The 23,684-nt window shown below is 39.9% G+C and overlaps 2 protein-coding genes across 4 annotated transcripts in view; both read right to left on the bottom strand.

Moving 5' to 3' along the window:
- Nucleotides 1-13,150, bottom strand: part of atp8b2 (ATPase phospholipid transporting 8B2) — a 57,146-nt gene extending 43,996 nt beyond the window's left edge. Inside the window, exons 1-2 of one of the 3 annotated variants that reach the window (XM_072680479.1) lie at nt 13,027-13,150; nt 8,426-8,493 (exon numbers count right to left, since the gene is read on the bottom strand). In XM_072680479.1, coding sequence (XP_072536580.1) covers nt 8,426-8,450 — 25 coding nt within the window. In that variant the 5' untranslated portion in view covers nt 8,451-8,493; nt 13,027-13,150. Of the gene's footprint in view, nt 1-4,825; nt 5,386-8,425; nt 8,494-13,026 lie in introns of those variants that run through there. The other 2 variants (XM_072680480.1, XM_072680478.1) reach the window with 2 other exon arrangements.
- A 3,409-nt stretch (nt 13,151-16,559) lies between these two features.
- aqp10a (aquaporin 10a) lies at nt 16,560-22,864 on the bottom strand. Its single transcript, XM_072680477.1, has 6 exons — nt 22,754-22,864; nt 19,233-19,359; nt 18,533-18,670; nt 17,479-17,597; nt 16,857-17,074; nt 16,560-16,767 (listed from the first exon to the last, which is right to left on the bottom strand). The coding sequence occupies exons 1-6, from the start codon at nt 22,862-22,864 to the stop codon at nt 16,560-16,562; spliced, it is 921 nt and encodes a 306-aa protein (XP_072536578.1).
- Between the last annotated feature and the right edge of the window lie 820 nt (nt 22,865-23,684).

The following is a 23,684-nucleotide window of genomic DNA, read 5'->3' as shown; positions in this document are numbered from 1 at the left end:
CAACCACAGTTTCTCCGGAATGATAGTTGGTTCTCCGTCCAAAACTTTGGGGACGCTAGACATGTTAAGTCCATCCCCTCCTCGTGTCGGAGCATTGCTACATGCTCTGTGAGTATGTTTGAGAGTATGTCAGGTGTGAAAGCTGTCTAGACCACCCGTCATCAGCCAGCAACGCTGCTGTGGTGGAGCTGGAGCTCCCACTGCTTTCCTCCAAGCTACAAACGGGTGGGGGTTAACTGACCGTACTAAATTGGGAGATTTAAGGGACCAATTTGACCAAATAAAAAATGACATAAATAAATAAAAATCAGTCAAGCAGTGTCAACATGTTTGTTCAGAGCAGGTGATGCTAGGCTAATGTTGCTAGCAAGCACTGGGCTTAGACTGTCAATCTCATCTCAGCACGAGAAAGGCATGGCTTGTTTACATAGCATTTCAATGCATTTCTAAAGATTTGGGTGTGTATTTCCAAAAAAAGGAGATTGGTGACAGTCTAAGTCCAGAGTTTGTTAGCAACATTAGCCTAGCATCTTCTACTGTCAATGCAAGAAGCAAATTTCTATTATCAAGCATATCCAAGGTCCCCGATCTAGGGTCTGTGATCAATCACGCTCATTAGAACTGTATTCATCTTCGGCCCCGAGACATAAATTCACCCTGAGCGAATCCGTCTGCCATGTCTAGGTGTGCATGTTGAAGCGGACCGCCGGTGTAGATGTGCGTGAGTGTGAGGAGTAAAATGAGGTTAGCACCACCGCTGAGAGCCCTGATTATGTAAGCGGTGCACGACCTCCTTCAGGCACGGCATGGAGTAAGAATGGTGCGGTTCCTAACAAACTGACCCCAACTGTAGTCGTCTGACTAAGTCCGAACTGCATGCATGCACCAACACAGGTGTGGAGGCCTGGAGGTGTTCAGTATGTGGTTTCTGACCTTCTGACCTGTACATTTCACACATGATCAGTTCCATTTCTTTTGTAGCTTCAGCGCAAAGCTAAAGAATCCAACTTCAGGCCCCAAACTGTGAGGTAAAAAGCTATAGTCGCACACCGGTTCCTACAAAGGTTGTAGCAGTTAGCAAGAGAGCTACATCCCCAATCATAGACAGTAACAGCACCCTAACGCCTCATAAATTAAACCATTACAAGAGCACAAGGCTGCACACCAAGTGACCTGAGCTATAGATAAGTATAGATAGTGGGTTGAGTGTGACCGCTGTGATTAGCGGAGTTGTTAACACAGCAGTTAGCAGTGCGGCTAACTCGTCTACATCTGCGCATATTTATATGCATATTTATATTGCGTCTTCCTCCTCCACAGTCGTGTCCAGTGGCTTTAACTGAAGAACAGACCACTGCTTTGGCCGGCGGCGATTAGTGCGATTAGTTGTGTTTCTAACATAGCAGTTAGCAAGTTGGCTAACTCCCCTAGCATAAACGCTAAGAACACGGCAGTGAAACACAGCTGGTTTGCGTAGCAGCAGTAATTGAAGTAACAGTTTGGTAACGCTACCCTGGTTGAAGCTAATTTCTTGTCGTGGTCTATCATGGTATTTGATCGAACAACATTTGCAAAGGCTTTTATGACCACTAAGATCTGAAAAGCTGTTTGCAAGCACAGTGGGATTATTCGGACTAATGCCCAATTCAAAATACTATGCTAGGTAACATAAGTTGGAGGAGGTCTGTAGCCATAGTGCTAACATTACTAAAGCGATGTTGGACGAGGCTGGTGACTGGCGTGCTAACACCAAGGTAAAGATATTGGACAAGGCTGATAGCTGGTACACTAACACTGAGGTAGACATGCTGGAGTAGACCAGTGGCTGGCGCGCTACCACCGAGGTAGAGATATTAGACGAAGCCGATGGCTGGCATGCTACCACCGAGGTAGAGATATTGGACGAGGCCGATGGCTGGCATGCTACCACCGAGGTAGAGATATTGGACGAAGCCAATGGCTGGCATGCTACCACCGAGGTAGAGATATTGGACGAGGCCGATGGCTGGCATGCTACCACCGAGGTAGAGATATTGGACGAAGCCAATGGCTGGTGCTAACACCGAGGTAGACATGCTGGAGTAGGCCAGTGGCTGGCGTGCTACTACCAAAGTAGACATATTGGACGAGGCCGGTGACTGTCCCGTTAACACCGAGGTAGAGATATTGGAGCAGGCCAGTGGCTGGCGTGCTACCACCGAGGTAGAGATTTTGGATGAGGCCGGTGGCTGGCGTGCTACTACCGAGGTAGAGATTTTGGACATGGCCAGTAGCGGGTATGCTGAGACCAAGGTAGACATGCTGGAGTAGGCCAGTGGCTGGCGTGCTACTACCGAGGTAGACATATTGGACGAGGCCAGTGGCTGGCGTGCTACCACCGAGGTAGACATGCTGGAGTAGGCCAGTGGCTGGCGTGCTACTACCGAGGTAGACATATTGGACGAGGCCGATGGCTAGTGTGCTACCACAGAGGTAGAGATATTGGACGAGGCCTATGGCTAGTGTGCTACCACAGAGGTAGAGATATTGGACAAGGCCGGTGGCTAGTGTGCTACCACAGAGGTAGAGATATTGGACGAGGCCGATGGTTAGTGTGCTACCACAGAGGTAAAGATATTGGACGAGGCCGATGGCTAGTGTGCTACCACAGAGGTAGAGATATTGGACGAGGCCGATGGCTAGTGTGCTACCACAGAGGTAGAGATATTGGACGAGGCCGGTGGCTGGAACGCTAACACCGAGGTAGACATGCTGGAGTAGGCCAGTGGCTGGAGTACTACTACCGAGGTAGAGATATTAGACGAGGCCAGTGGCTGGCGTGCTAACACCGAGGTATAGATGTTGGACGAGTGTCTGGCGCACCTGTTCTTCAGAATCGTGTCCAGCAGCTTTAACTGAAGAACAGACCACTGCTTAGGCCGGTTGGCTACCTCACTTACTACAGTACAATTGCACAGCACAGCCTTTTGACTGACTTTTATTCGGCTATCTATTTATAACTGTTACTGAAGAAATTTCTGTGATTGCTGCTTAGTCATGGCCAAATTTGGGTACTATTTTTGCCGTACGATGCCCTGAACGTATCCCTTCACCAGGAATAGACCCAAAACCTGACTCAGAACTACTGTTAAACGGCATCTCGGCCTTCGGGAGCTTTCAGAGGCCTTCAGCTTCAGAGGTCACTTACGCCACACCACAGACTGCTGTGGAATCACTGCATAAAGATCATGGGATATTCCACCAGCGCTTAGACAGCTGCACCCCTCAGGAGCCGGTGCTATTTTATTATAACGAGTACTTGTGAGTAAACAGACCCACAGAGACCACAGTGCCTGGTTCGAGACATGCTGCATATACAGCCTTCATTAACGGCATGCTGAATGGACAATCTCGGGCACGTGCCTTAACTGCTGATGCTGCGCTGCCCGCTGGAAACCGGCCAATCACATTAAAGAAACACTCACTTGTTACCTTAAGTGATTGCGTTGCTTCTGCCAGGACCATGAGCTGACGTAACAGCAAGGCTGGCGCTGACGGTCAAATCAAACAAAGGTCAAAACAGCTCTCAAACCATAACAGGCCGTGCATTTTCCGTGCAGCCTTTAAGGTAAGTGTAAGCCATTTGGGTTGAGACAGCTGGAGTGGAAGTAACGTAACGCTGCATAACAGAGAAGAGATCCTGCAGACCTCATCACTATTACATCACCCGCATCCAGCCAGCCATCAGTTGCCCTTCTGAGCACATTAACGGACACACACACACACACACACACACACGCACGCACACACAGGCAGACAGGCGAACGCCGCTGGTGGTGCAAGGTGAAAAGAAATATGTGAAAAACACCTGGTTAGTAAAGTCAATCACATGCATCACATCTGGAACTGTGAGCTTTCCCATGAAGGTGACCCTGTGAGAACCTACGTTCTCCACCAAGCTTCTCAGCGGAGAACGGAGTTATTACTGATAAAGTAAAGTAAGATAAGATAACGTGAAGATGGAATGAGATGGAATAATGTGAGCGTAATGTATGATATCAAGAAGCGACCCAAACAAAGGTCGAGTGAGGACACACAAACACACACACAAGCGCATATGACCTGAGGTGACCGTCGAGTGAGGCAATGACGAACACACACTCACACAGATGGAAAGAGTGATTTTATTGGCAGGACAGGATGACATGAAGTGGAGCTGAAGGTGAAGTTAGCAAATACGCAACATTATCTAGTAAACATTTATTCATAAATAAATCTAAATATTAAATACATATTTAAATGTTCTATTTTAAATTATACAAATAAAATATTTAAGTGGATACATAGATATATAAAATATAAATATACTTACAGAATAAATAAGAAAACTGACATTTTAAATAAAAGTAAAAACAAATTACAACAAAAATGTAAAAAGTTAATGAACTACAAATTTAAAAATACATAAATTAAATTATCAGGTATATTTATTTATTAATGTTATTTATTGTTAAAGAAAATAAAATAAATAAAATAAAAAATCTGTATATAATTTGTAAAATTAAATCAAATAAATATACTAAAATACAAACCAATAAATACAAAAATATAACTAAGAAAATATAACAAATAAATAAAAATATTAATGTAAATATCTAAGTATTTGATCAAAGTTTGATCACAAATAATAAACAAAATATTTATAAATTAAAAAAAACAATGCAATGGAAATGAAATGAAATGTGAAACATATAAACACATAAATATATATATATATATTTTAATAAGAATAATATTAAATAAATTCAGTCATTAAAAACAAAAACAAACGCCAGAATACAAGTACCTGCCCCTCTTCTTATCTTCGCCTTGTTTGGGAGTCCCTCTTTGGCCCATTTCATTGGGAGGACGATGGGAAACCACTTGTCTGGAATGTCTTTGGGAATGGTCATTTTCTCCCTCGAGTGTCCGTGGCACTGTATAAATGAATCTCAGCACTGTGGCTACAGGTCGCACCAGTCGGTCGGTCCTCCCTCTGGTCTGTGTTTTGCCGCAGTCGTGGGGGTCACTCAGCCCCTCTCAGCTCTGCCTGACGTCGCTGTCTCTCTTTAAAAGCTGAGTGTGAGTGAAGCTCTCCTGCTGGCCGCCATCCCGCATCGAGTTACAGCCTCGAGACTCACTTTCCCCGAGTGCAACTTCTGAACCGCTGCGCCTTCACCAGGCATCACCTGATCCTGTGTCGTGTGCTCTTATCTCATATAGACCATAAATCTCCCTCTCCCTCTCTCTCTCTCTCTCTCTCTGTCTGACTGTCTTTCTAAAGCGCGAGAGATATCGATTTGCATCATCATTCCGAAGCGGACCCTCAGCTCAGGTATCGCTCACGCTCATCCCTCCCTCTCTCTCTCTCCCTCTCTCTCTCCCTCTCTCTCTCTCCCAGCCGAACACAACCACGCTGTTTATATATGACATAATCAGAAAGGCTTGGGATTGGCTGCGGGAGCGGCCAATGGGAAGCTGCGGAGGAGGTTGCCGAGGCAACTTGAAGGACCGTTGGCTATGCTGGCTCCAGAGGCAGAGCCCTGCAGACTCAGGATATCTAAAGGGGTGTGCAGAGGGGTGGGGAGGGTTGTTGTGGGGTGGTGGTACAAAAGCGCACGAGACTACTGGGCCAGGCAGGTGGCTGGGCACGTGTTGGGAAAGTGTGTGTGTATGTGTGTGTGTGTGTGTGTGTGTGTGTGTGTTGACCCAGCAGTGAAGGGAACGTCTTTCAGCTGCTGAATGTTTCTAACGGCTCAGGCTTCAGCACGTGCCCTGGACTGTTTTCCAGCCACTCCCTCGTCGTTTGAACAATGCAACTACATCAGATATCAGAATTAATACAACGCATGTTCAATATAACACACGATATAAAGTCACATTTCTTCACGGTCTTGTGTTTTAAAATAGTTTTAAAATAGTCCAGTCCTGTTTTCTGTGATTTTAGAAGTGTGTGGATGGACAATGACCTTCAGGATCACATCAAGAGTGACCTTTATTGTAAAATGGATGTTCAGCATGAAGTTGTAGAACATTAAGAATGGGGCTGTAATTAAGATAATAAGTTATAATAAATGTATAATATACAATATAATAGTAGAGTATTATGATTTATTGTTTATTAAATGTTTAAATATAATATACAAAATTAAGTTGTAGAAAATCAGGAAAATGGTGTAATTTAATTAATACACAGAATAAAATGTTTAATTAATTTAGAATCCAGAATGAAGTTGTAGAACATCATGAAAAATGTTATAAGAAATGTATAATATACAATAAAATAGTAGAGAATGAACATGTATGGTGTATTAAATGATAAAATGTAATAAGTTGTAGATGTTAAATGTTATAATAAAAGTATAATATACAATATAATAGTAGAACATTACGATTTTCTGTTTATTAAATGATCAAATATAATATCCAGAATTAGGTTGTAGAAAATCATGACTGCAGTGATTTGTTTAATATTAATTAATTTAATAATTTAATATTTAAGGATAAGTTGTAATTAAACTAATATGCAGAATGAAGTTGTAGAACATTATAAAGTTATAATTAGGTTAATATGCAGAATGAAGTTTAATATTCATTTAATATTCCTTAATTAATATGAATTTAATATTTTTAAATTAATATTCTAAATTAATACTGTAGGTAAAGAATGAAATTAAAGTAATAAAATGAATATCCACAATGAAGTCGTAGATCATAAGTGAAGTTATAATAAAAAATAATACCCATAATAATGTTAAAATAAAATTACCCTGTAGAATATTTTTAATATGTTCAGTATAATATTAATAATACTATAAAATGATTTATAACTTGCTATGGAATCGATCACCTAAAATGTTTGAATATTACATATTTAATATCATAATCTATTTGTCAAATCTATCATAATTTACTGTCTAACCTGTAAATGTACGATCTACACTGAACTTACTGAATAAGTTATTTTTAATAATAAATAAAGCAAATGATTACTGTAAAAGTGATATGTTAGAATGGCAGTGTTCGTTTATCAGACTACTTACTCTAATCAGTGACAAATGTTGTAACGGCCTGAGTGTGAAGCTTTAAAGGCCTGCATAATAAGCAGGTCCTCCAGCATTTAGAAGTGGCAGTGGCAGATCAGGCAGCTGGCCGGCATCAGAACAGACAGCATAATGAGTGCAGACAATGCACGTCTGCAAGCTAACCAGCAGAGGTACAATCAATGTCGATTCACATCAGTAACAAAAACAGGCCATTAACAGTAACAGTTAACACTTAAAGAGACATGGCCAGTCTACATGAAAGCCCTCGAATACGATCTGATCTGAACCCTAATAATAAATACCAGCAGTATTATTTAATAACCAGTCAACCTGCAGAGCTCACAAAGAGCTCATCAGTCTAGAGGCGAAGTGAATAGCACTGATTATCTGGTTGGTGAGGCATTTGTCAAGGGGTGGGATCAAGGCAGCAAGTGAGCAGTCAGTTCTCGAATGGGAGAGCTTAACAACCTGATCCACTCTGACAAGAACCAAACTGTGATGGATAGACGGCTGGGTCAGGTAATTATACAAGCACACATGGCAACCAGAATACGGATTTGCATGGTATTGAGGAAACTGTAGAGGTTTAGGAAGACAGCTAAAGTAACTGTAGTATTGTAAGCCTGGCACCGCTAGCGTAACGGAAATGACTTCGCTTCCAGACAAGTTTTGCTTGTAGAAGTCAACAAGCCTACCGGTGGTCCCTGTCCTTGGGTTTCGTCTTTCGGATTTCCTGTTGACTGGGATTTCTGCAACTGCTGGTAGACCCCCATGACCGTATGCTTCCATACACCTGCAGAAAAACCTGCCAGTGGTCCCTGTCCGTCGGTTTCGTTTTTCGGATTTCCTGTTGACTGGGATTTTTGCAACTGCTGGTAGACCCCTATGACCGTATGCTTCCATACACCTGCATATTCAGCTACTGCCTTCACACTATGGTCTTTGGCCACACCCAAATGCACTCATTTTAACCAATCATCAACTGTATCTGCTTTGCAGCCCATTTTCCACACATCTAACGAGACATGCATGGCACTGTACTGCACTATTCTCAAAGTATGAGTCCCACTGCAAACCCCGCACCTTTTGACATAATGTAAATCTACCAGCTATTCTTTACATTGTGCCAATATGTCCTGACGAATGGACCAATAGAAATGCTCCAAAATAATTTACGTTAACTTCCTTTTCAAAGTTAAGAAGCTTTTTGTCTCATTCTGTAAAGCTGCTGTTTTGGTGATACAAGGTTTTTACACCATATTTACCATACACCAGTTAGACCATGAGTTAGAGACCACCTCCTTGGTCAATACTGACAGCTCTTAAAGAAATAATCAAGTTATCGAGGTACAGGTAACTACCTGGGGGGGGCCTCTTTCTGAACATTTCCACACCTCTGAGGTTCTGCCGCTCCGTCCCATGGGAAAGTCTAAACACACACACAAAGAAAGACAAAACACACTGTCAACAGGATCTCAAGGGTGAAACAGGGGACAAATGACTGCTCACTCAGGGAATTCAGTGATATCTAATCCCCCGTGCTACAGCAGAGGTCTGTCAGCTATGTCTTAGTCAAGTCACTGTTTAATGGGCTGGGCGTTACGTCCTCAGGCTACGGTACCCTATTATCCAGCATAAGGAACCGTTCGGTTTTATATGCAGCAAATCAAGAAATGAAACTATCACCAATTGAGCCTAATTTAGACTTAAACTCGGACTAAACTCACATACTTTAGTTCCTCCCTCTTATTTCAATACAGTGCGGCAGCTACTGAAGTCTTAAGAGTGGCAGCTGAAGCTTGGGGGTCTATAGGTAACAGGTGAGAATAACCAAGCCCACCATACTGGCGAGTTTAGCGATGTGCTGAGTTCGACTAAAAGGCAGAGCAGGCAAACCTGGATGCGTCAGGCTACGAAACGAGCCTGAGGCTTCATCCTTTAACAGGTGTGGTTTGAGCCTCAGTTAGCTGGAACACGGCCTGTGCTGTGGTGTTTAGTTAGCCTGCTAGCTAACTTATCCAAGCCTCGATAGCCGTCTACGAGTCCAAACACAGCAGAACCGGCCTCTAATTTCCCCTTTCTGTTTCTCCCAACACCTGTCGCTCAACTTTCCTCCTCAGACACTGAAACGTTTTATGGTCAACACTTGTGTCGCTAGCTCAGAAGTTAGCAGCCAACAGCAGCTGCACTGGGCTGTCTGATACGCAGTGGAGCTGCGGCCAGCTGAGCTAGCTAAGCAAAGGCTAGCTTAGCGAGTGGCTACAGATCTAAAACAAAACACTGAGGGAAAAACGTTTAATTCAGCTTTCTGTCTTTTCAGCAGCCGTCGCTCGATCTGAGTCCCTCTCGCCTCAACGTTTATAAGTGAGATTTCAGTCAGACAGACTTGAATTTGTGCTGTGGTGCTAGCTGAGCTAATGCTAACCAGCTTCTCTCTCTCCTGAGTTTAACATTAGCCGTTGTTGTCAGACTGGCCGTTTAACACAATGTGCACCAAGTCTGTGACCCTGTAAACGTGCATTTTATTTTTATTTTTTTGGTTTAAAAATGATGCGGGGGGGGATTGTACAGACGTCACGTACAATACCACCCCCAGCCCTCCCAGTAATACTGTATACTGTGTAATACAAAATACTGTAATATTTTGAAGTGGTATAAAAAAAAGAAAGAAAATGAATACCTCACAACCCAGTTTGACTCACATTAGCAACGCAAAAGATGAAGTAATGCTAGCGCTGTAAGGAGTGGTCTGGCTTAGCTGTGCGTTAATCAATGCGCTTTGGGTTTCCTGTAAGGCCAGCATGAGCCTGAGAACACTCTGAACACCCTGAACCGCTCTCTGCCTTTCTCTTTCTACCTTAAAGAAAGCCCTGGACTGCTTTCAGCCTACGCTGAAACCAGAGAAAAACACAAGACATGACAGCACTCAGAATCCAAACTCTGCCCAAGCTGTTCCCTACCTACCTAAAAATAAAAGACGTGTTTTAAAAGCTGAAAAGAATGCACATTAAAAAAAAAAACGAGAGAGAAAATATGAATAAATACAGTGTAATGCAACAGTTTGGGCAGCCCAGGGTGCACTATTCTACTGTGCAGCAACACCTACACAAATACCACCTTTTGGAAGAGTCATCAGAGGAAAACGCTTCACTCCTGCGTTCCCACCACAAAATCCAGCATCAAACGTTTTTATACAAATGTCTAGAAATGAAATGAAAAATAGAAAATATTTGGACACTATGAGAAAAAGTGGAGTGCAGAATTTCATGATGAGAACACCTTTCCAACTGTTAAGCACCGGTGTTGTGTTGCAGCCAGTGGCAAAGGAATTTCTAATAATACTGGTAAAGGGGAAAGTGGATTCAACTAAATACTAGCAAATTCTATAATGATCTGAAACACATCTCAAATTCACAGTGGACTACCTCATGAGGTGCGAGCTGAAGGTTTTAAACATCATGGACATAGAAGATATATATATATATATATTTTTGTTTTTGCTCTGGTCTTCATTCAACTGTTCCATCTATTCAGACTGTTATTATGGTTCCTTGCCAGTGTCACATGCAAATTACAGCATCCGTCTCCTCCAGGCTTGTTTATCCAGCCATCTCTCTCTCTCTATCTCTCTCATTCTGTCTCTCGGCCGGTCTCTTCAAAGTTCTAAACAGGAAACAAGCATCAGAGCAGAAGCGTAATGCCGTTTGCTACAGGAAATTAGGCACAGCTCTTCTGTCCCCATTTCTCTCTTTCTGTTCATTAATCCTCATAACAATTCCTACCCCCTCCCCTCCACAGCAATTTCTATCCTCCACTCGGGGGAATTATGCGTTTTCACTAAGCAACGCTGCATAAAGCACATTTTTTGGCCCGAAGTCAGAAAGTCTCTTTCGCTCTGGCTGGAATGTTGAGGTCCAGCTTAAGTCCAAAGATTCAATTAAGTCGACATTTGACTTAAAAGTACCCACAGCCTAAAAACCCTCGCACAGCCTGAGGACCTTGCAGACTGACCAGCACACAAACTGTAGAAACAAGGGTCACTGGTATGGTGTTAGTGGCCCAAAGCAAAAGTTCAGGAGTTAACACCTCATGCGACCAGAACATGTAATCAACTGTAATTCTGAACTGTCAATCAAATCTAATGTCAAACCTCTAAAAATGATTCTCAAATGACTCTCAAACCTTGTACTAGTACTCATCAAACATGGGTTCCTCTTACCAACAATCTAAAGGTCTAATTAAAAATGGGGAATTTAGAGTTCAGGGGAACTCTAAAGGTCAAGATGAGATCTGAAAGGGCCAGAAAACTCTGTGTACTGTGTACTGTACAGACAGGTCAATCAAAACGCCCGTACGACTGCCAAGAAGCTGTTTGAAATTTTAGCTGAGTCAAGAGGGTGGTGTATCATTCCACTGTGCAACGTTGCTTGAACAAACATGATCTTTATGGAAGAGTCATAAGATAAGACACATCACCCTCATCACAAAACTCTTCGGTCGCAAACAAGTCCTGTAGACTGATAAGGTTGAAATGAAAAATATTTGGACACTATGAGAAAAACTGGGGTGCAGAATTTCATGATGAGAACACCTTTCCAACTGTTAAGCACCGGTGTTGTGTTGCAGCCAGTGGCAAAGGAATATTTCTAATAATACTGGTAAAGGGGAAAGTGGATTCAATTAAATACTAGCAAATGATCTGAAACACATCTCAAATTCACAGTGGACTACCAACACGATTTTTATGGAAAAGAACACCTCGCCAACTGTGCGTCATGAAGGCGAATGCTTTGCGGTTGTGCTGCAGCCAGTGGCATTGGCAACATTGCATAGGTGGAGGGAAGAATGGATATACGTCAAATATATAAAAGGATATAATGGTCCGCAACATACCTTCAAAAATCCAACATGGACTACCCGAAAAGTCTGAAAATAGATTAAAATTTTATTTGAAGTCAAAAGCCAAATATTTCTGAAGGTCTTCTGCATTCAACTGGGGGTTCTGAATGCCTGTCTTTCTAGCACACCTATGAACACTTCTCTCAGAACTGGGATGAACGAGTCAGGGTATTTATCAATTTTCCTAATGCTGACCGTGAACAGGCCGTAGCGCTAGCAAGCTAATTAGGAAGGGTCTTTTAACTGTATTAGCGGCACAGCTAAGCTATCAAACCTAACGTTATTAACCAGGACGGCACTAGCTAACTACTTTCTGAATAAACAGCATAACTCATATATTACAATAACATTAAAATAACAGCAACAGTATATTCTGAAAAGATGAAGAAGATGCCATGTGTCCAAAAGTATTGGGACACCTGCTCATTCATTGTTCCTTCTGAAATCAAGGGTATTAAAAAAGTTGATCCTGCTTTTGTTGGAGTAATCATCTCTAATGTCCAGGGAAGAAGACTTTCTACTAGATTTTTGTAGCAGCATTGCTGTGAGGATTTGTTTGCATCGGACAAGAGCGTTAGTGAGGTCAGGATGTTGGATGATTGATCACCACCCCACCTCATCATTCCCATCTCATCCCAAAAGTACTGAATGGAGCATCACCATCCATCACTCCAGCCAGTTCCACATTGAGCTCCACGGCTCAATGCTGGGGGGCTTTGCACCCCTCTAGCCCACGCCTGGCATTAGGAGGCATGGTGCCAATAGGTTAATTCTGGCAGTACTTCTCTACAAGGTCTAAACCAGCTGTGTGTATGTGTGTGTGTGTGTGTGTGTGTGTGCACCTGCACATCTGCCTCAGCACATCTGCCTCAGCAATGGATGCAAGTTAGAAGGGTGTCCACAAATATTTGGACACAGTGTTTGTTAGGTTTTAAACCAAGTTTATCTTAAAACGCTGTGAGGCAGAGCTGCCTCTAATGCCCCAAAGTCCCCCAACCCCCCCCGAAAACCAAAGGTCAAGCAGATCGCGCGAGCTAAGCGGTTGGAAAAGACCCCTCGGTACCTTGTCAGGGTCTCCTGTGGACTAAGCACTGATGTTCAGCGACATCCTTCCGACTTGTGGAGGCCAGTGTCCTCCAGCCTGTTTGAGCGATATCCCGTCGTGTTTAAGGACGCACAGGTTGTGGCTCTCATGGTCCCTCTCCTCCACAGTCCGCTCGCGCTGCCAGTGTAGGTAACGGTTACCTACAGAGCCCCGCTTCACTCCAACGCGGAGGCGACACGAGGGCGGGGCTTTGTTGGGAGGAGGGCGTGGCGTTCGTTGAAGAGGGCGGGGCTTCTTTAAACGCTGTTAAATGAGTCTATAATTAGTTTAAAGCATTAAAATACTTTAAAAAAGAGAAAGAAATTTGTACACTTTCGATTCCAATTTTTGAATATATTTGTATTATTTTTTGTGTTGATTTATTAGTTTTTTTTAATTCCTTTGTGTAAATTTAATTATTTGTATTTTTAAATGTCATGTTTTTATTGTGTTACATGATCGGAGAGTCGCCAAGGCATTTCACTGCTAGTTGTATCGTGTAAAAAACCGTGTATGTGACCACTGAAACTTTTTTTTTTTTGAAAATATAATTTGACATTTTAATTATTTTCGTTTTTTCGTATTTTTTTATTTATTTATTATGTATTTAAGTTTTTATTAGTTTTATTTTGCAATTTCTTTTTTTCTCATTAACGTTTCTGGGATTACACGACAAAGGGGCGTGGCTACGGTGCCGCCCCGACTCCTTCTACTCCTCCTACTCTTTGAATGAAAGCATATCTAAAATAAATAAATAAATAAGTTGTTTTTTTGGGACATTTGGTCAAATAATATTATTTATAAGACATATAGATCATATACTTTTATTACAAGCAAAAATATAAAGGGGTAAACAATCCCCTGTGATCTGACTTTGTGTTTGGGCTCAATCGTGTTTCGTGTTCGCCCTCTACTGGTCATACCTGAAATGACATACAGCTGAATTTACATTTAAAGTCATTTAAAACATTCAAATAATACATAAAGTATAAATCAATAAATATAAAAATACAAATCAGCTATATATTTATTCTTATATGATATGTGATTATATGCGTGTATAGACTGGACTTTCCGGTGGTTATCCGACAGTATTGTAGCTAGTATAGATTATTTTGATTATTTCTATCTATGAAGTAATTTATTATACTAAATAAAATACTGCTAAAATTGCAATTTTTAGGTTTAGTTACATTAGTGTACATGAGTAGCAATCTAAATATGAACTAATATAAAGCAAATAAAACTCAAAACTCAATTTTAGTTATATAAGATTGCATTTAACCCATGGGAATAAATACAAAACATACACATATAATGATGATCATACTAGACACATAATGTGTTATAGATACTACATATTATATTATATTATACATTTATCTGCTTATGATCAGTTTTCCTAAAATCTAAAGCTAAACATGCTAGCTAGTGAACACTTAGTAGGACTTTAGATGGTTATTATTAGGATTTTAAGGTGAAAAAAAAAGATTACAAAATATTTAGGAAACATTTTAAAACAAAGGAAATAAAGACATGAAAAGATTAAAAAGAGATGATGAAAGACAGGCTTGATAAAAATAGAAAATTATGGACCTTCAGTAACTCCTTTAGAGCGAACTAGTGAATTTTCATCATATCCTCACCGAGAGATAAAACTATTAACCTTTTTATAAAGATAAAGTCACGTACACGTCTATATTTACATATTTGGACACTCTTGTGCTAGTATATATATCTAGCTAGATTTATTATAGCTAGTGCTAGCTTGGTTAACTAGCAAGCTAGCTAGTGCTAATAAAGCTGTGTTTACCTTCTCTTACCCAACTTTGTAGTTAATGTTGGCTTTATACACAAATTACTACTTTACCATAATTTACACTTTTATTTTCTTGTTTTTTATTGTGAAAGTTTGGTTATTTTCATTTCATTTTAATTTGTGTCGTATGTGAATTGAACTACAAATGGCTAGGGTTAGGGCTAGCTAGCTAGCTGCATCTGTGGGCCATAATGTTAGCTAGCTAGCTTGAGGCCTAGTAAATACAAGTACCTTAGCTTATTATTAAGTTTATTACAACTTTCTGAGGTAATATTTGAGAATTTCAAGACAAAAACTAATTTACACAATTTGTAATTACTTAAATATGTAAGAATTCCTCAGTGAAGACATGTTTGGAGCCTGAGGTTTGCTCTTTGGTTCAGCTCTGCAGCTAATACAAGGCTAATGCTGAGGAAATGGAGGTCTGTCACCAACCATATTGACCTCTGTTAAAGTTTCTCTGTAAAACTAGAGAAGCAAAGTTCACACACTAAACATGTCCGAGCTAATCGACGAAATGACATTTGATTCAGGGATATTTGATTTTCCACGTTTTTGTTTTTACACCATCCTCAGATTTGGCTCAGGTGAAGCACTTTCAGGCCAGTAATGATGAAGCCCACTTTAAAACTCTGGATATGATCTATAATCAGAGGCAGATCCTTCAGATGAATTCATTGTATTTAAGTATTTAAGAAATTCCACAGTTTTTCTATTAGCATGTAGCTACAGTATTCGCATTTGACCGAAATTACAGTTTACCTAATTCTCTTTCATACTCAGAATTCTTATATAGTGTTATATAGTATTTCAGAATATGTAAAAAATATGGCAAAATAATGACTTATTTTCTCAGAATTCATGTGAAGTATTTTGAGATATGTTGAAATGTGGCAACATTATGACTTATTTGATCAAAATCTCGATGTAATATTTCAAAATATGTTGAAATTTGGCAACATAATGACTTATTGTCTCAGAATTCTTATGTAGTATTTCAAAATATGTTGAAATTTGGCAAAATAATGACTTTTTTTCTCAGAATTCATGTGAAGTATTTTGAGATATGTTGGAATTTGGCGACATTATGACTTATTTGATCAAAATCTCGATGTAATATTTCAAAATATGTTTTAATTTGACAACATAATGACTTATTGTCTCAGAATTCTTATGTAGTATTTCAAAATATGTCAAAATTTGGCAAAATAATGACTTATTTTCTCATAATTCCTGTGAAGTATTTTAAAATATGTTGAAATTTGGCGACATTATGACTTATTTGGTCAAAGTCTCTATGTAATATTTCAAAATATCTGACAATGTAGCAAAATAACAACTGAATGAATAAATCTTCTCAGAATGTGAATCTCAAAATAATGTTTTTTTTTTATTAAAAATATATTATTTCTATATAGGAAGTAAAAATCCAAAGAAAATAAATTATAATAAATTATAAATATAAAACATTATTTTGAACTATTTTTTGTTATTTTTCTTATTTAAAGTCAGGTGAGATACTACAGAAAGAGGGAAGGAGGATAAAACACTGGTTCTGTACCTGACTTTCTAAAAAATAAAAGAAAAACTGTATCAAAATTTTAATAAGGTGAAGAACGAAAAGTCGGCTTGGTCCAAAACAGAAACCAAACGCCAGGTGAAAACAGTCTTTATACACCGCCCATAGTTTTCACTACAGCGCCGCCACTTTGATGGTAAAGATTTCTTTACTCTCCAGAGGTTTCACAACTGTAGACTCCATGATCTCTGCTTGACCTTTAGCTTCTTCTGTCTCCAGCTCTGGAAGGTGCCACTGGATGAAGACCAGGTAGAAAAAGGAGCCCAGCACTGCCCCCACCAGAGGAGCAACGAGCGGCACCCAGAAGAAGTAGTCGAAGCTCCTGGGAGAGACATGGCAGGAGATCTGAGTAAATATGAGAAGACTGCCCAATATACAAGACCAGACTTTTGAAGGATCTCTCCAACTCACGTGAAGACCTCGACGCCCCAGCCTGCTGTAAAGGTGAAGAGCCGTGGCCCCAGGTCACGGGCGGGGTTAATGGCTCCACCACAGTTGGAGGACATGGACATGGCTATTCCCAGAACAACAGTGGCCACGATGGGTGGGAGCAGAGCCTCGGGAGCGGGGCGATTCCTCTTGTCGTTTAGGGGCAGGATACACAGCAGCAGTGTGGCAGTACCAACCACCTGAGAGAGCAGTGAAGGAAGAGGAGTTGCTAACAGTGAACGTGAATCAGAAATCATCAGGTATCACGGAGGGTCTCTAGGCTTGGGGATCATTTCTCCTTGAGGATAGTTTGAGGCAAATCTTATTGGTTGAAATTATTTTTCTCCACCTGGGACAGGGTGAACTTTTATAAAATTTGCTCTTTTATAAAATGTATGGCACTGAATCTGGCTGTATATGACCAGAGAGAAGACCGACACACTTAAAAAAAGGGGTTCTTAGTGGAGGCAATGGTTCTACTGTATATAAAACCTACATGACTCAAAAACCATGTGGATGCTCAGCTGGGTCTTTGCCTGGCTGATTATTGGATAATTGGCTGATTGACCCTCTGTTTTTGTTTCCTGCCCTCTCATGCACTGACCTGGTCAAAGAAGTTGGTCTGCAGGGACATTCCTTCGGAGGGGTACGTGGCAAAGATGGAGGCGGTTTCGTTAGGGCCAGTCACAGTCAGAACTCCACCACTGTACTCCATAATAGCATCTAGAGCAAAGGTAAATTAGAATGATCGCTGAACATTCAGCTCAAAAATCAGCTCATCTTAGATTTCCAGCATTGCCAGCTTTTGATACTGCATAAGCCAAATATCAAATTCAGTGTGAGAAAGTTACATTACTGTTAAAATATTTGCAATCACTCATGAAATGTATGTTTTTTTTCTTGGTTAATTTAAGAGCAGTACAGGCTGGAATATGTTAAACTAGTCACCGAAGTGTATTTTTAAAAGCGTTCTTTGGCTTTTCCATCTTATTAAGAGCAGCAAGTTACAACACGTACATGTTGTAGCTTGTTTCAGCTTGTTTCGTGTTAGTCACCTGAATATTTGACACTATTATTTATTTATACTTACTAATAAATATTGTTTAATTACTTTAAATTGTATATAGCATTTTCTATCATTGTAGAATCAGCTCTGGTCATCATTTTAGGCACATTTAAAATGTATAATATTAACATATTCATGTAAAGCATGTAAAGATGCACATGTTTAGATTAATTTCATAAAATAAAATGGTTCTCTATGCTTAAATTTTGATTTAAAAAAATAGAAAAAAGTTTTTTACCATTTGGACTGTAATCTTAAACTTTTAAATTGTATTTTTTACCTTGAGACTGCAATTGTTATTTTGTTTACAAGTGATTCTGACTTTTAACTTTTAACTTTTGGACTACAATTTTAAACATTTTAAAATTGTTTGAACTTTTAGGCTGTAATTTTACATGTTTGAAATGTTGTTTTAAACTATGGTTACTTTTAGAATGCAATTGTAAATTTTAGTCATTTTTAACTGTTGGACTGTTATTCTAAACGTCTGAAAAGTTATATAAGCTTTTGGACTGTCAGTCTAAACTCTCTCTTTCTTTATATATATATATATATATATATATATATATATATATATATATTCACCGCTCACCGTGGTACATCAGGTAGACGACTGCGGAAGCCAGGTAGGCCCCCAGCACCTGAGACAGAGAGTAGGGCAGAAGCTTATGCCATGGAAGATCTCCCAACACACAGAAACTCAGAGACACAGCAGGGTTCAGATGAGCTCCTGAGAGAGTAAGAGGTGAGATAGAGAGAGAGAGAAACCAACAGTACAATCAAACACCCACAACATTGACATTCCAGATTAGCTATTTGCCCATCTGTGGAAGCTGAGGGGGCTCATTACACTTTAGCCTTAATTGCTTTGGTACTAATGATAAAAGGATGGTGAGGGGGTGGTTAAAGTTTTGAGAGAAAAGATATGGTGCCATGAAGATGAGAGGTAACTGTAATATTGTGTAATTATTAGTAATTATAAACCATTACAGAGCCATATAGATAACTATCACATTTGATAGAGATGGACGTTGGGTGATTGCATGAGCACATAGACAGTGATGTAATCAATGTTATGCAATACTACTGTCTAAAGCAGAACATTTGTAGTGTTAGCACCAACTACACCAAGCAGGTAGGGTTCTATATAGTACTAAATATAGTTAATAATATAGGACCATTACTTTTACTCTTGAAGAAGAACTCTTTCAGAACCCTATTTCAGCTATAGAGCTTTACAATCACTACCACTGTTTCTCAAAGCTGTGTTTGACAAGTGTTTTCTTCCTCACCTGACACTCCCATGCTGAGATACATGGCAGACATGACTCCCACAGCGAAGCTCAGGTTGGCCGACAGGAACTGACCCTTCATATCCCGCCCGGTCTTCACCTGCGCTGCCCCAGCACAGCCAAACAGCTAAAGCAAAAGGCCATGAGGTCAGTAAGACATTGCCCTGTGGAGAAGCATTGCCAATAAAATAGGACTCTCTGGAGCAGATAAACATGAACCTATTGGCATCATGTTGCCTAGAGGGGGGTATAACGCCCCCCAGCATTGAGCTGTGGAGCAGTGGAACTGTGTTCTCTGGAATGATGGACGGTGCCACGTTCAGTACTTTTGGGATGAGTTGGGGAGTTAGAGGACAAGGTGGGGTGGCGATCATCCAGCGTTCTGACCTCACTAACACTTTTGTCGCAGAATGCAATCAAATCCTCGCAGCAATGCTCCTATACCACAGAAAGCTTTCTTCCATGGACAGTAGAGGCAGTTACTCAAACAAAAGCAACAAAAAACTCCTTGATTTCGAAAGAAACAATGAATGAGCAAGTGTCCCAATACTTTTGTCCATACAGTGTATGTACATGTACAGGTAGATCCTTTAAGTCCTGTAAGTTGTGAGATGGGGCCTTAGCATCAGTGGGCCTTAGGTTTCCATGACCCTTTCGCCAGTCACCTGGCTGTACTTCCTTAGAGCACTTTTAAGTAAGTTCTGGAGATGTTCTGACCCAGTTGTCAAGCCATCACAATTTGTCCCTTGTAAAAGTGTCTCGGTTTCTTATGCTTGCCCAACATCCATATCCACTGCCACTGTTTATTACTGCTCAATATATCCACTGCAATTTTATTCATATTCAGCTATCAGTGGTTCAGCTGATCGGTGTATAATGATGAAGAGATGGAGGTTAATGATATTATTATGACAGCAGAGACGATATGGTTCCCTCGATATGAAGAGATACCTTTAATGATGTGTAATAATTAGAGATTGCAGAACATTACACAGCTATATAGTTATCTATTAATTATCTGTGTAAGTTCAGATGAGCATTGGAGAATTCCATGAATTATAAAGCAGATAAATTTACTTTCACTCATTTATAAAAGAAGTGCTAGTAAAATTCTACGTATGCAACTGTATACTTTCATAAGAGACTCAGGTTATATATATCGACTTATATAATAAAAGTTTATTCAGAATAAACTGTAGAAAGTTTGGAATCTGTTTTTCATGTAATATATATATATATTTTTTTGTAATAAATTGTTGTTCCACAAACAGGTTTAGTTGCAAAATGCTTTGAAAGCCAGATTTATTTATTTAATTCAGTGTAAGATATTTCTATATGCTATATGATTTTTCTTAAGTTACACAAACAGACTGTAAAAAAATCAAAGTTATAAAACACTTATAATGCAATAAAGGTTATAGTACAGGTAATTATATAAAAAAGAAATATTTGAAATATAAGACTTTCATTATTTTTTGTCATTTTATTTAGCCATTATTAGAGAAATACAAATGTTACTATTGTAAATATATATATATTGAATATATAATGAAAAATGATAATTATATTAGCATATAAGAAAGGTTATAGTAAAGTTAATTATATTTAAAATGGTGTGAAATGTCTAAGACAACTACAGCATTTTAGAATACCTTTCTTGTTCCCAAAAATATTTAACCAATGTAACAGTTTCTTCACTGTAAGTAATTTACATGACATATGACTATTAATTTTGCCATTATTAGAAAAATAACCGTGTGTTTGTATTGTAATTTATGCAATGTGCAAATATCAATAAACAAAACTGCTGTGAATGGACAGGTCTAAAACTCTTCATAATTAAAGCATCTAAAACACACATAAGAGTCTGGTTTCTAATATTAAAGCCTATTATTGAATTTAAAATAACTAACCGTCTTAATATGGCGAAGTGAACAGTGTATGTCAGTAGGGGCAGTATATTACAGCATGTGTTCAGTATAACAGTTGACGTACTCTGTTAGGCTTACATAAGTCACACTCTAACCCAACGCACTATAGATAACGTGCTAACACACTCATACACTCACACACATCTGTATACACAGATTACCCACATGTTTGCACAGTTTAACACAGGTTAACCCTTTTTTTTTTTGCCCCGAAGCTAAGAGCGGTCGGCATGGTCCTGTGTTCATATCAGCGTGGGGTCATTGCTGTTTCACAAGGGACCATAATGTGAGGTTAATGATCTTATGAACTCCTGGTGATTAGGATAAGCAGGGTCTGCTAATCAATGTCAGTTCAATACTAATGCACCAGAACTACAGTCATTAGTAATTATTAATTAGTAGTAATAATTATATAGTTATAATTAGTAATAAACCAAAAAGCAAACATTAATAATGTCAGTATGTTTCCTCACCAGAATCCAATGTTAATGAACAATAGCACCATTAGTAAATATAAACAATACTGTGCAAGTCTAAATATTTAAAGGTACACTACATGGACAAAAGTATTGGGACACCTGTTCCTTCATTGTTTATTCTGAAACCAAGGGTATTAAAAAGGTTTATCCTGCTTTTGTTGGAGTAACTGTCTCTACTGTCTTGGGAAGGAGGCTTTCTACTAAATGTTGATGAAGAAGTCAGGACGATGTATGTTCACCTCCCCAGCTCATCTCAAAAGTATTGGATGGAGCACCATAAATCCATCATTCCAGAGAACACAGTAGTTCCACTGCTCCACAGCTCAATACCCCTCTAGCCGGGCATTAGTCAGCATGGTGCCAATAGGTTCATGTTCAGACACGCTGTGTGTGTAACTTGCAGGCATTGATGAAACAGATGTGTAAATTTGAAGTGGCTGAATGCATTCTCTTAAAGAGGTGTCCACAAACTTTTGAACATACAGTGTATTTATCAAAGCTCTGCTCAAGAAAGCCCAGTGTTTACAGCTCCCAGCCTTAATGAAAGTAAATCAGGCGAGCCTCTGGTGGCTGGAGTGCACAGAGAGCTCAGAAATGTTACAGTTATAAACCATAACATTAAAACCACTGACGCTTAAAAGGTGAGATCTACATGTTAGGCAGTAAGTGAACAGTTGGTTCTTGAAGGGGATGGAGGTGTTGAAGCAGGAAAAATTGGCAAGCGTAAGAACCTGAGACACTATGACAAGAACCAAACTTTGATGTTCTAGACGACTGGGTCAGAACATCTCCAAAACAGCAGGAAGGTCTTGTGGGGTGGTCCTGGTATGCAGTGGTCAGTACCTACCAGAAGTGCTCCAAGGAACGTCATAGCTCAAACGGTAAACTGGCAAACTTGTAAACTGATGCAATCCATATATAAATATATATCATTAAATAAACCTTTTTTGACATAATGTGAATCTGGCAGGTGTTCTTCACATTGTATCAAAATTTCTGACGAATGGACCAATAGAAATGCTCCGATCTGACTTCCATTGAAAGTTAGGAAGTTAGTTTTTTTTTTAATTTAATCCTTGAAATTATGAGAGATATGAGAATATGAACTCACCAGAAGAACGAAGGTGCCAAGGATCTCTCCCAGACATTCCCTGGCTAACTCGTTCTTGATCTTCATCCTCATGATTAGTTTCTTGGCCCGGGTTTTCATAGCGCTCGGCATGTGTTCACTCCTGCTGGGACTGGCTGCCTGCTTTGAGACCGCTCACTCTGACTGAACCCTGCCTGATCTGCAGCTCACAGCAGACTGAAGCAAACTTCAGGACACTGTAGCTGTTGAGTGGTCTGTTACACTTTGTCCTTCATTTCTGTGCTCTATATAAAATTCTTATTAAATCATTAGTAATCAGGACAGAGTGAGAGAGAGAGAGAGAGAGAGTGGGAGGTGATGAGCATCGGCCCTGATAACCATACTCTAATATAATAATTCGTATTAGTAATTGGCCACTGTAAATCGTTCAGAGAACATTAGCGTGTCATTGAGTTATTTAGTCATTATCTTTATGAGTTGACAGCGCTGACACTGGAGCATTCCATAAGCCATAAACCCATAGATAACCAACTGGTCCGTGTGCTGTTCGTTAAGTAAAGTGCAAGTCTATGGAACACAGCCCTGAGCCTCAATACTGGTGCCTTAATATAATGATGTTTAATTGCAGGTCACTTTGACCATTCATCACTCAATGTGCAAAGGGCAGCTGGAGTGGTGTAAAAGAGGAACGCTAGGTCTGTCGTGATATGTAGTTATGTGATAAAGCTCAGGCTGCCATGGGGATACTCATCCAGTTGACTTGCAGTTGAAGTGCCATGTGGAACTAGACTGAACACCGCAGGGTCCAGACCTCAGTGTCACTCGCGTGAGTCCCTGTATGGGGCGACAGTACTTCAGAAAAAGAGTCATCAGAACACCAAGAAGAAGGAAGAAGAAAACACAGAGGGTTTATATCCCAGATTACACACCGGCCCCTATGTAGTGCACTAGA

This window comes from Salminus brasiliensis, chromosome 5, assembly GCF_030463535.1.
Source record: "Salminus brasiliensis chromosome 5, fSalBra1.hap2, whole genome shotgun sequence".
In the NCBI taxonomy this organism is placed as follows: domain Eukaryota; kingdom Metazoa; phylum Chordata; class Actinopteri; order Characiformes; family Bryconidae; genus Salminus; species Salminus brasiliensis.
The sequence above is the reverse complement of the archived record's forward strand: the minus strand, read 5'-3'. Positions and strand labels throughout refer to the sequence as shown.